This window comes from Rana temporaria, chromosome 1, assembly GCF_905171775.1.
Source record: "Rana temporaria chromosome 1, aRanTem1.1, whole genome shotgun sequence".
Lineage (NCBI taxonomy): Eukaryota > Metazoa > Chordata > Amphibia > Anura > Ranidae > Rana > Rana temporaria.
This window is the reverse complement of record NC_053489.1, coordinates 391,332,823-391,345,945: the sequence shown is the minus strand read 5'-3', so window position 1 is coordinate 391,345,945 and position 13,123 is coordinate 391,332,823. Positions and strand designations below refer to the sequence as shown.

The window sequence follows — 13,123 nt, the reverse complement described above, 5'->3', positions numbered from 1 at the left end:
CCATCTTACCTAGAAGCCTCATGCAAAGGCGAATAGATGGCTTTTTCTTTGCCTTGACCTTGTGGATCAGGTCCTTTAGAGCAGTGGTCCCCAACCTTTTTGGACACCGGTGACCGGCATTGTGGATGAAAATTGTGATGCGGGCCGACGATGCGTTTTTTCGCAGATAATATGACAGGAAATGGCTGATGTTAGCACTTCAATCATCACAACACCATGGTTAATCAGGATGATTGAAACACATTATTTTTATTATTATATTGTAATATGAAATTAAATAGTTAAACTCACCATAATGCAGAATCTGCCACCAGATGCAGATTGCCAGCCACATGCCACCAGATGCAGATTGCCAGTCACATGCCACCAGATGCAGATTGCCAGCCACATGCCACCAGATGCAGATTGCCAGCCACATGCCACCAGATGCAGATTGCCAGCCACATGCCACCAGATGCAGATTGCCAGTCACATGCCACCAGATGCAGATTTCCAGCCACATGCCACCAGATGCAGATTGCCAGTCACATGCCACCAGATGCAGATTGCCAGCCACATGCCACCAGATGCAGATTGCCAGCCACATGCCACCAGATGCAGATTGCCAGCCACATTCCACCAGATGCAGATTGCCAGTCACATGCCACCAGATGCAGATTTCCAGCCACATGCCACCAGATGCAGATTGCCAGCCACATGCCACCAGATGCAGATTTCCAGCCACATGCCACCAGATGCAGATTGCCAGCCACATGCCACCAGATACAGATTGCCAGTCACATGCCACCAGATGCAGATTGCCAGCCACATGCCACCAGCTGCAGATTGCCAGCCATATGCCACCAGATGCAGATTGCCAGCCACATGCCACCAGATACAGATTGCCAGTCACATGCCACCAGATGCAGATTGCCAGCCACATGCCACCAGCTGCAGATTGCCAGCCATATGCCACCAGATGCAGATTGCCAGTCACATGCCACCAGATGCAGATTGCCCCCCCCCCACAGCTCACCTCTCGCTCTCCCTGCCCTGGATGTCACAGCCGAGCGCTGCCGCTGCTGCCTGGCTTCACTCACGGAGGAGGGGGCGCCGGGCGGTAATGCGGGCGAGCAGTGGGAGAAAATGTCATCTCTCTGCTCGCCTGCTTCACCCCTAACTGTGTGGGCAGAAGTGCGGTGGGGCTGTAGGGGCGGAAGTGCCGTGATGGCGGCGATCTCTCTGCTCGCCCGCCACCACCGCACCTCAGATAGCGCAGGCTTCGCGGCCCACCAGCAAACAGGCTGCAGCCCGGTAGTGGGCCGCGGACCGGGGGTTCGAGACCCCTGCTTTAGAGACTTGATCTTTGGTTCTGGCAGGAATACCCTGCCTTGGGCTGTGTCTATGATCATGCCCAAATAGTGGACCCTTTTTTGGGCTTGTAGAGAGGATTTTTGTAGATTTACAATCCATCCTAACTGTTCTAGGTATTTTATTGTGGTAAGTACAGTGTGATCTGATCCTGCCACTGACTGACCTATCACAAGTAGATAGTCTAGATAGGCCATTACTGCTATGCCCTGAACCCTCAGATTTGCCAACAGAGGGGCTAGTACCTTTGTAAATACCTGGGGGGCAATAGCCACCCCAAATGGCAGAGCCACAAACTAGAAGTGGCAATGCTCTACCACGAACCTTAAAAATCTTTGGTGCGCAGGATGGATAGGTAAATATGTGTCCTTGATGTCTATCGACACCATGAATTCTCTGCCTTGTAGGGAAGCGACCACAGATTGAATAGTTTCCATTCGGAAATGGCCAATGTTCAGAAACTGATTTAGAGATCTTTGGGCCTGATCCACAAAAGGGATATGCCGGCGTATCTACTGATACGCCGTCGTATCCCTGTTTCTATCTATGGAACTGATCCACAGAATCAGTTTCTCATAGATAGGCAGAAGATCCGACATGTGTAAGGGACCTACACTGTCGGATCTTAGGATGCAGTACCGCAGCCGCCGCTGGGGGCATTTCTCGTCGAAATCCAGCGTCGGGTATGCAAATTAGCACTTACGGAGATCCACGAAGCTTTTACGCTTTGTTTTTCTCCGTAAGTATTAGTTTGCCGTCGCAAAATTAGGGCTGCTTTTACAAGGTGTAAACTGTTTACACCTTGTAAAAGTATACCCTTCTATCCCGCGTCGCTGTCATTTTTTTTTCTTAATTTTTTTTTTTCTGCCGCAACTCTTTTTTTACGCCCGTCGCGATTCTTAAAACCCGGCGCAACGTAAAACCGCGCAAAGCACGTCGGGAAAATAACGTTCGGGAGCATGCGCAATACGTCCGGCGCAGGAGCGCGCCTAATTTAAATGGGACTCGCCCCATTAGATTAGGCATGCCTTGCGCCGGACGGATTTAAGTTACACCGCTGAAAATTTCTAGGTAAGTGCTTTGTGGATCAGGCACTTAGGTAGAGATTTTGCGGTGGTGTAACTTAAATGGAAAAAGTTAAGTTACGGCGGGTTTTTGTGGATCAGGCCCTTAGATCCAGGATGGGTCTGACGTCTCCGTTTGGTTTTGGAATCACAAAGAGTTTTGAATAAAAACCTGAACCTTGCTCCTTTAGGGGTACTTCTGTGATCAGCCCCTGGGACAGCAAGCGATCCAATCTTTTGAAAAAGGACACTCTTTTTAGTGGATCTTTGGAGAGTCTTGAGCTTCGGTATTGAGAAGATGGGATTTCTTGAAATTCCAGTTTGTATCCTAGGAATACTGTGGATACTACCCACTTGTCATGGATTTCTGTCTGCCATGCCGCTGAAAACTGCCAAAGTTGTCCCCCCACTCGGCCGAGCGGGGGAGCCTCTTCATGAAGAGGCTTTGGGGTTTTGCTTATTAGCCTTTGAACCCCACTGTTTTTATGGGCTTGGTCTTCCTTAGCTTTTGTGGCTGTCTGAAAATGCCGTTGACACTGGCTGGAGCTAGATCTACCAGGAGTCGGGGAGAGAGAACGTTTAAAACAAGGACGCTTGTTTTTCTTCTTCTCTGGTAAAAGGGTAGTTTCTCCAAATCTTTCCCAAAGAGGTGTTCGCCATGGAAGGGGAACCTGGCCAAAAACTTCTTGCATGTAGCTTCTGCTAACCAATGCTTTAGCCAAAGAATTCTGCGTGTTAGCACCAGCTGCAGCGTTACGCAGGATGTCTGTTGGATAGAATCTCTAATGGCATGCACTGTAAAACATAAGGCCCTAGACATATTCTTCCAAAATGTGATCTGTTCAGCAGTCAGATCTTTCCTCCCCTGTTTTACCTAGTCCTTTAAGACCTGACACATACCCACCGCTGCCACAGCAGGTTGGGTTACTGCGCCTGCCAGGAGGAAGGATGGTTTTAGTAAAGATTCCAACCTTTTTTCAGAAGGATCTTTAAATACCTGGGCATTGTCCACAGGACAAGTTAGGCTTTTGTTTACAGAAGAAATTGCTGCATCCACAGAAGGCAGACTCCACTTCTTGGTAAACTTCTCCTCCATAGGATAAAGCACTTCAAACTTCCTAGGAGGAGCAAAACGCTTATCTGGGTTTTTCCAGTCAGCATAAATCAGATTCTCCAATAAAGGATGAATCGGAAAGGCACAAGCAGCCTGTGGGGATTTTAACGAACCCAGAGAGGAGACAGGTGATTCAGTTAACTCCTTAGAGGGTAATCTAAATGTGGAGCGCACTGCTTCAGTATAATATTGCACCTGTAATTTTAGCACCTTAGATGCAGAAAAATGTTCCTCTGATAGCTCTGATCCCTCATCCCCTGATGGGGCCTCATCCTCCTCAGATCTTTCTGTACGGAGATCTAATACAACAGGAGGAGATCTGCTTCGCTTTTTGTCCTTTTCTGAGATCTTTGCAATTAAAGCAGTGATTCTCCCTTCTAAATTGTTTAGGGCTGTTGCCAAAGTGTCTTCAGTGACATATGCAGGCACAGGCACAACAGGAGAGGTTGCAACTCCTGATAGAGGTAATGGCTCATCCTGTATAAATACTTCAGGTATTACAGAAGATGAGGGTACTGTGCAGGCATGGCTAGAGACTCCTGTCTCTGGCGGCAATGCTTTTTTGCTTCTCCCAGAGCCTCTTCTTTGGGAAGACATAATGCTAAGCAAAGCAAAGGTACCAAAAAATGCATATACTACTGTGCTAGTTTAGAAATCTACATATAAGTATGCAACTAATAACACACAGTTTCATGCCACAGTGGGTGTCTTATCCTTGGGGAGTGCTCAGCCAACCACATGGAGATCTTACGTACCATTAAACGCTGCTGTTTCCATTGCAGGGAAGCTCCAGACATGTGAGGTTTGTTCCTTCCTGTCTGACCGTCATTAAAAGTCTGCACATGCGCGCGCCTGTGCGCGTCCCCGTGCCTATGCAGGCCCCTTCTACTGAGATTGTCATAAAGCGTGCCCCCGTGCGCGTGCATCCTAGGCTCACCTTCCGCACCCCTGTGCGGTTCATGTCTTTCACCTGTGTTAGGAGATCCTTCAGCTTTCTGTGAAAGAGGGAGGAGGGCAATGCAAAGCTTGCAGCGAAAAGAGTGTGCTTGTCATTTGGACTGACACTGCTTTGGAGCTTGGTAAGTGAAAACTCAGCTCTTTACTTAAAAATTACACCCACTCTAAATAGGAAAAGTCCTTAAGTTTAAAACGTAGGACTTTTTCCTAACTCACCTTGTCCCCGCGGCAGGTTCTCTGTCAGGCAGATACCAATCTTCCCCCATCCCGGCGGGGTCTGCATGCCAACCTTCAGGGGTATGGGTTCCTACTTAAAGGAGACCTCTTCCCTGGGCCTTGTAAAAGACTCTTACCAGGACTTTTAGCGTATAGAGCGAATGTGCTGGACCCCAGTCCTCCGGAGAGAGACATTACAGGTGACACCTCGTCCATAAGGTCCGGATACCATCCAGTTTTAGCGTAATATAATTAAGCGTCTTGGATGGACCCACAGTGTAGCTCTCTACCCTCATAGGGCTTCAGCACATTTTCCTTGCGTCCAACACCTTAGACACTGGTGAAAAAACGAAGGTACTTCCCTGATGGGAGGCGTTATATGGAGGGGAACTGTCTTTGATTGGTTGTGCCAGTGTCCAATCACCTCTGGTGACCATACAACCCATTATGTAATGATTTAAGGCTCTGTGTCCCGTGGTGCACGATAAAGAAATTAAAACTTGTATACTTACTTAAACACTTCACTGATGCTCCTGTTGCTGCTCTTATCTACTACACCATCACATAGTAATTTAAGTAACAGCGCAAGAAAGTTGCAGTCAATCACAGAAGCAACTTCACTTGCAAAGTGAGCCGCCTAGTTGCCATTAGTCAATCAATCCCAGTATTTCAAAAGTTTGTTTTTAAGTATGAAACCTTCACTAAATATGGAAACACAGGAAAGGCAGTGGGGTTGATTTACTAAAGGCAAACAGACTGTTCATTTAAAGCATGGGTCTTCAAACTACGGCCCTCCAGTTGTTCAGGAACTACAATTCCCATCATGCCCAGTCATGTCTGTGAATGTCAGTGTGTTACATTGCCTCATGGGATGTGTAGTTCTACAACAGCTGGAGGGCCGTAGTTTGAGGATCCCTGATTTAAAGCATCAGAATTGAGTGCAGGATTAATGTTCAAGAGGATATGAGGATATGAGGCATGTGTTTAAACAAATGGCAGATCAGAGAATTAAAATAGATAATCCAGATGGATAACAGAGCTAGAATCAGCAATTTTTATGTTATAGGTTTTTCAAAGGGGGCACAGTGTTTGAATCCACTATCCTTTCTTTAAAAATAGCTGAAAAGACTTTGGGTAAACAAACCTCATTGCATTCTTGTGATCAAGAGACAAAGGTTTCCCACTAAAAAAATAAAACTCCCCTAGCCAAATTAGTTTTTTTATTAGCATGAAATAACCTAGACAGGTTAGCAACTCGGTTCATATAAAAACAAATATCCATCTACATTTTTCTGCAGATCTGCAAAAGCAGGATACTAATTTTCAGTGGCGGCTGGTGCTCAAATTTTTTTTGGGGGGCGCAAACAAACGAAAGAAAAAATTGCAGCCTCACTGCGCCCATTAAACGCAGCTACTGTGCCCATCAATTGCAACCACTGAGCCCATCAAATGCAGCCACTGTGACCATCAAATGCAGCCACTGTGACCATCAAATGCAGCCACTGTGCCCATCAAATGCAGCCACTGTGCTATCAATTGTCACCACTGTGCCATCAATTGTCGCCACTGTGCCATCAAATACAGCCACTGTGCCATGCCATCAAATGCAGCCACTGTGCCATCATTTATCGCCACTGTGCCCATCAACTGCCACCACTGTGCCATGCCATCAAACGCAGCCACTGTGCCATCAATTGTCGCCACTGTGCCATCAATTGTCGCCACTGTGCCCATCAATTGTCGCCACTGTGCCCATCAATTGTCACCACTGTGCCGTGCCAAACGCAGCCACTGTGCCATCAAATGCAGCCACTGTGCCATGCCATCAAACGAAGCTACTGTGCCATCAAACGCAGCCACTGTGTCATCAATTGTTACCACTGTGCCATCAATTGTCACCACTGTGCCCAGCAATTGTCACCACTATGCCATGCCATCAAACACAGCCACTGTGCCATCAATTGTCACCACTGTGCCATCAATTGTCGCCACTGTGCCCATTGTCATGACTGTGCCATGCCAAACGCAGCCACTGTGCCATGCCATCAAACGCAGCCACTGTGCCATCAATTGTTACCACTGTGCCATTAATTGTTACCACTGTGCCATGCCATCAATTGTCACCACTGTGCCCAGCAATTGTCACCACTATGCCATGCCATCAAACACTGCCACTGTGCCATCAATTGTCACCACTGTGCCATCAATTGTTGCCACTGTGCCATCAATTGTCACCACTGCGCCATGCCATCAAACGCATCCACTGTGCCATCAATTGTTACCACTGTGCCCAGCAATTGTCGCCACTGTGCCCATCAATTGTCGCCACTGTGCCCATCAATTGTCGCCACTGTGCCCATCAATTATAGCCACTGTGCCCTTTAAAATGCTGCCACTGTGCCCTGTAATATGCCCCCCCCCCTCCGCCTGGCACTTACCTTTCTGGGGTCAGCCATCCGGCTTCTTACGTCCCTCGATGTCTTCTCCCGCCCTCGATGACGCTTCAGCCAATCAGGTTACCGGTAACCAGAACCGGAGAACCTGATTGGCTGAGATGCCTGTCAGTCTTATCCAAGGAACGCACCCCCCCGTGTGTCCCTGGAATAAGCTTTGGAAGCCTATTACAGCCTGAGGGTTGTAATCGGAAAGCCTATCAGAGCCGATGGCTCTGATAGGCACTTCCACAGCTAACCAGCTGCCGTTATTCAGATGGCTGGCGCTCGCCAGGGGGCCGGCCATCTGAATAGTCGGCGGCAGTGGCGACAATACATAGATTCATGCAATGCATGAATCTATGTATTGTATCAGTGGCGGTGCGAGAGCCAGAGGGGGTGGCGCTCCGGCGCCCTCTATGGACGCACCGCCACTGCTTATTTTACTATGATTATATCATATCGTATCATATGTTTTCAAGACATTTAGGCCCCTTTCACACAGGGCGGATCAGTAATGATTCTATGCATTAAGGTGAAAAAACATCACATAATTACTAGCCCCCCAGCCCCCCGGTTTACTAACCTGAGCCCTCAAAAGTCCCACGTTGAGAACACGCTGTATCTTGGCCTGGCCTTCTCGGCTCTTCATTGGAGAGATTGATAGCAGCGCAGCCATTGGCTTGTGCTGCTGTCAATCAAATCCAATGACACGGGAGCTGGGGGGCGGGGCCAAGTCCAGCATTCGTGTCTATGGACGCAAATGCTTGACTTGGGAAAGCACTTCCCAGAGGGGGTTATCTGATGCAGGGAGGAGCCGAACAGCCGCCGAGGGACCCCAGAAGATGTGGATCAAGGCCACTCTGTGCAAAACTAGCTGCACAGCGGAGGTAAGTATGACATGTTTGTTATTTTAGGAAAAAAATTCAAACCTTTAGTATCACTTTAAGAAACAAGATAATAAGAATTGTATCCAGGGTTGTAAAACAAAAGATAATATCATGTGTAAGTGATATTTTCGATTTCAAACTGTTAAAAAAATTGGTTAAAGTTTTGGTTAACTGACCCCATCTTTTTTGTCTCTCTCCAGGGCTCCATGAAGAAAATCCCGGGAAACCTCTTCATTTTCATCTAACCACTGGATAACAAAAGGTTCAAACCAACTGTAAAAAAACAGAAGAAATGGGTGTCAATTTTTTTTAACAATGTATGATATAAAAAAAAAAATATCTTAGGTACTAGTATTACATATACAGTGTTGCATTTTAACCATGTAAACCATTTCAAACATAAAAGCCCAACTCCAGTGAATTTTTTTTTGCTGCAAATAAAGTTCGGCCAGGTTTCTATTTCTGACTATGACACAATTGAGCTTATTTTCCCTCTGTTACTGTTCTTGTGATTGCCATATATCACAGGAACATGAGGGGTGTGGTAGTCACTTGAACTACCACACTATAAACATTAGAGCAATAAAAACATTGTCAGAGGTTCTATACCTTTCTCACACTACTAAAAATGTATCCTTGTTTTTGCCTCTGTTGAAGAAATTTCCCATCATCATACCTATTTTGACAGGATGGATAGTATAGATTGGCTAACATACTAATAACAAGCCATAAACATCAATGAATTACAAGTGTGTTTCTATTTAGAAATTTCTGATAGCATCATGCCACTTAAAAAAATAAGTGATAGGGGGTGCTGTAAACCTAAATTGTGTACCTGTTTGTAAAAACCCATATTACATGGAATAAAGTGACATGTCCAAAAAAAGGTGCTGTGTGAGGTATCCAGTACCTACCATAAACAATACTCGGCAGTGAAATAATGTATAAATAGTATAAAGTGCAACAAATTGTATGGGAAATGTGACCACAAACTTACTTAAAAATGTTAACAAAAGCCATAATAAAGTCCATATTAGCAAACAAAGGTGACCCAGATCTTGAAAGCAGAAATACAAATAAATCCTTCATCATGAAGTTGAAACACCCTCAAAAGTGCTCTGATATGAAAACTGCTCATCAGATGAATATGACCTCTTTAATTAAAAAGAAGGTTTATTGCGCTGTAGGGAAATCCTGATAGGAACCCTTGGTTAATTAGATGGGATCTCTGTTTTGTGTCCTCCTTTCCTCCAAATTAGATTTGTATGGATACCTCATGCAGCACCTTTTTTTGCACATGTCACTTTATTCCATGTAATATGGTTATTTACTAACTAGTACACAATTTAGGTTTACAGTGCCCACTTATTTTTCTATTTGCACAGTGCCTTTGACATTGCTAATTGGGGAGCAGCTATACGCTTACTAAGATCAAGGTTGATAAATAACATTTGGCGCAAGGTTTCCACCCTTTAAACATCATGCCACTTACGCTGGATATTCAGGCACTTTGTTCTTAAATGATGGAAGCTCTGTCACATATTCATTGTATAGCCACTTGACTTTGAAGTGTAAATTCATGTAGTCTGCGCTCTTACATAGACGGTGCTTATCATGTTCTATAAAATAAATTAAAAAAAGAATATTGTGTAAACAATGAGCGGATGTTGAAAATTAAATCTGCCAGCAGTTTTCCAGTCCACATATGTCTTATGGTTTATTAAAGTAAAGGTTTCTGAAAGAGTAAGTACATCCCGTGAAAATTGATTACTTTTTTAACATATTTGTACTTGCAAACATTAGATCTTTAATCAAACTGCACATACAGATAAGGTAAAATACTTTAACAAACAAATAAAATTATCAAGGTGTATTCTTTCTCATATAATCTAAATTAGTTAAATTAAAGATTTATCACGTGGAAAAAGTAAACCCCTATATTTACCTACTATTAAAATCCACAAAATGAGAATCAGTTGTTTCGAAGGGAATGGTAAGAAACTACGCAGGTGAACCAATCATATTTAAACCTCATATATCCACTTCCAGACCAGCGATGTACCAGTACATCATGGTACCGCGGGTGGTTGTAACAGGATGAGGCCTGCTGGCCATGGTAACTCAGAAGCGGTGACCTGGTTTAACCGGATGTCAACTGAGCCTTTTCTAAAAAATCAAAAGCTCTTAAAAACACAGATCCTGGTCTTTTGAGTGCTTTAAAAGGGCAGAGGAGGGATTTGGGGGTCTTATACCCCTGACCTCTCCATAAAGAGTACATGTCACATGCCTATTGCCCCCTTACCCCCATGCTCAAAGGCGAATTACCACTTCGGTCCTGCATGCACGCAAACAGCGATCGTCCTACACATATGAGGTATCACCGCAAACATTAGATTATGCATGGTAATTCTAGTACTAGACCTCCTCTGAAAATCTTAAATGGTAATCTGTAAAAGCTTTTAAAGTGTCGCCTATTGATATTAAAATGTATGTCATTTGTCGCCGTTGCACGGGCGTGAGCAATTTTAATCCATGACGTGTTTGGAATGTATTTACTCAGCATAACATCATCTTTTATATTTTAACCAAAAATTGGGCTTGTATTGTGTTTTTTGTTTTTGTATTAGAATTTAAAAAAGTGTATTTTTTGCCTAAAAATTTCGGTTGAAAAAACGCTGCACAAATACAGTATGACATAGAAATTGGCAAAATCCACCAATTATTTCTCTAGGGCCTCTGCTTTAAAAACAATAAATAATTTTCTAGCAAAAAATACAGATTGTTACTTACATGTAAACAAAAAGTACCAGAAAGGGCCTGGTCTGGAAGTGGACATCTAAGGTCTGGTGTTTCTATTGATGTGAAGAAAGATTAAAAAGTGGACTTTTCATAAAGCAGTCTTTTTGAAACCCATGGGTTTTGTGCGAGTCACCGTAGACTTATTAGACGGGGCATTTTTGGTTTGTGCCCTTATTTATTTATTTTTAAGTAGAGCTTATCCTTTAGCTATAGTGCAATAACGAACACTTGTTAGGACATTCTAAATCTTGTAACTGTATTTAACCACAAATGGCACTCCGTCAGCGTGAGAACAGCGAGGGAGGTGTATTTTTCAATGTGAGGCATCTGCCTGTCTATTGCCATTGCAATGGAATTTTACCTATAGTTTCACTTATCTAATTTCGATTAGAAAATAAAAAAAAAAAAACTTTTTTTGGTGGCACAGGTAAAGGTAACACCAATATTTCTTCAGTTTTCATGAATCGGCCCTGGAGCCTTCAGTGATGCTACCAACGTTTCTTAAGCTTTATCAGTTTTAGACTCCGTGAATTGAGCTCATATACTCACCTTCCATGGCATATTTCATGTCCTGAGCAAACAGACTCCACATGACTTCAGCACTAATTTTTCCAACATTTAATTCCTGGGGGAATCTGAAAATATATAGGGAAAGGACAGCATAGAGTATAATTTGAAAAAAGTACATATAAAATTACGAGTAGAAATTAAAGAAAACTCTCTGGAAGAGCTAGAACTGCCAAATGTCAAAAATATCTATGTACGCTATCAACATATATGTCTTTATTATGCTAAGAGTGGATGTACCCAAACAGTGGATGTACCCAAATACACCTAATATATTTCAGCCTAATGAGCAAACAGCCACCACTTTCCATCATGAAGAACATACAGTATGTATGGATTTTACTGGGTTCTCATTGACAATGTGCAATATGGTCCATGCTATAGAACAATCACATTCCACATCATACAATCCCATATATCCTTTTTATAGCATAATCACAGCACTACTTCACACTTCAAATAATTAGTAGCAAATAACAAAAAAAAGGAATCTTTAAAACTCACTGGTTTAGACATGGTGTGTATGAATTCTTATCCTCTTCTATGATAGACACTATCAATGTAATTAGTTTGGACCAAAAATCCAAATTCTTGATACTTGGCCCCTGTTCTTCTGGGGGCACCTCACCCTTTTTAGTCTATAAGAGAGAAAGAAGGTAACAGCTAACAATGTACCTTGTAGTAAGGGTTCATCAGACATGCATATCACAGTTAATAGTTAATGGATCTTGGGTGTACCTGTTGGGGAGCACAGACAGTGGCCCTTGTCTAAATTCATCAAATAGGGTTTGCATACTTTATTGATAAATATTGTTACAACTTATTTAGATTAAGGGGCATATTTATAAAGTAGTGAATGTAACGTAATCATTCCCTGAAATTAAAAACGCATGCACCTGCTATATCCACCTGCTTAATGTCACATTTGCTCCTTTTAAAATGATTAAATTGTTCATGTGTAGATTAAAGAAACATCATAAACATAGTAAATTTCCCCATCAAAATACAAAATACTGTAGATTTGTATTTTAAAGCGGTTGTATACCCTGTAAATATTTTTTTTTTTTACACCTGTAAAGGAAAAGCCATAATGAGCTAGTATGCACCGCATACTAGCTCATTATGAAATACTTACCTTAAAACGAGGTGAAGAGAACTTACCTGGTCCACGCCGAGCGAGATGTCATCTTGCTCTGGCGTGTTTTCCGGGTATCGCCGCTCCAGCGCTGTGATTGGCTGGAGCGGCGATGACGTCACTCCCGCACATGGGCGCGGGAGACTTCAATTCGGCAAGGTCCGGCGGCTGCCGGTCCTTTAGCCGAGGATCCCCGCTGCACATGCCCTGCTGCAATCAGCGGCGCATTGCGGGGGGGAATATCCCCTAAACCGTACAGGTAAAAGTCAAAAAGTGGGGTATACAACCACTTTAATGATAAAATGAATCATTTTACTTTTTGTATGCACAATAAAACTGTGAAAGAGATAAGGCCCTCTGTATATAGTTTGAATATATTGAGCAATACCCAGACAAGGTATTTCTGTGAGTATTTTTTATTTTTTTTATATTAGATGAGCCTGCATCTGTAGTCACTAGACCAGTGGTTCTCAACTCCTGTCCTCAGGACCCACTAAAAGGCCAGATTTTAAGTATTACCTTTGGGAGATGCAGACTAGAATACTGCATTCACTGTGCAACAAATGATAATGATCGTTATCTTGCATACCTGGCCTCTT

General features: G+C 43.6%; 1 protein-coding gene across 19 annotated transcripts in view; it reads right to left on the bottom strand.

Moving 5' to 3' along the window:
• Positions 1 to 13,123, bottom strand: part of UNC13A (unc-13 homolog A) — a 211,055-nt gene that overhangs the window by 99,269 nt on the left and 98,663 nt on the right. For all 19 annotated transcript variants that reach the window (XM_040322600.1, XM_040322605.1, XM_040322603.1 and 16 more), the window contains 4 exons: positions 11,894 to 12,027; positions 11,372 to 11,457; positions 9,516 to 9,642; positions 8,200 to 8,296 (listed from right to left, as the gene is read on the bottom strand). In XM_040322600.1, the coding sequence (XP_040178534.1) occupies positions 8,200 to 8,296; positions 9,516 to 9,642; positions 11,372 to 11,457; positions 11,894 to 12,027 (444 nt within the window). The remainder of the gene's footprint in view (positions 1 to 8,199; positions 8,297 to 9,515; positions 9,643 to 11,371; positions 11,458 to 11,893; positions 12,028 to 13,123) is intronic.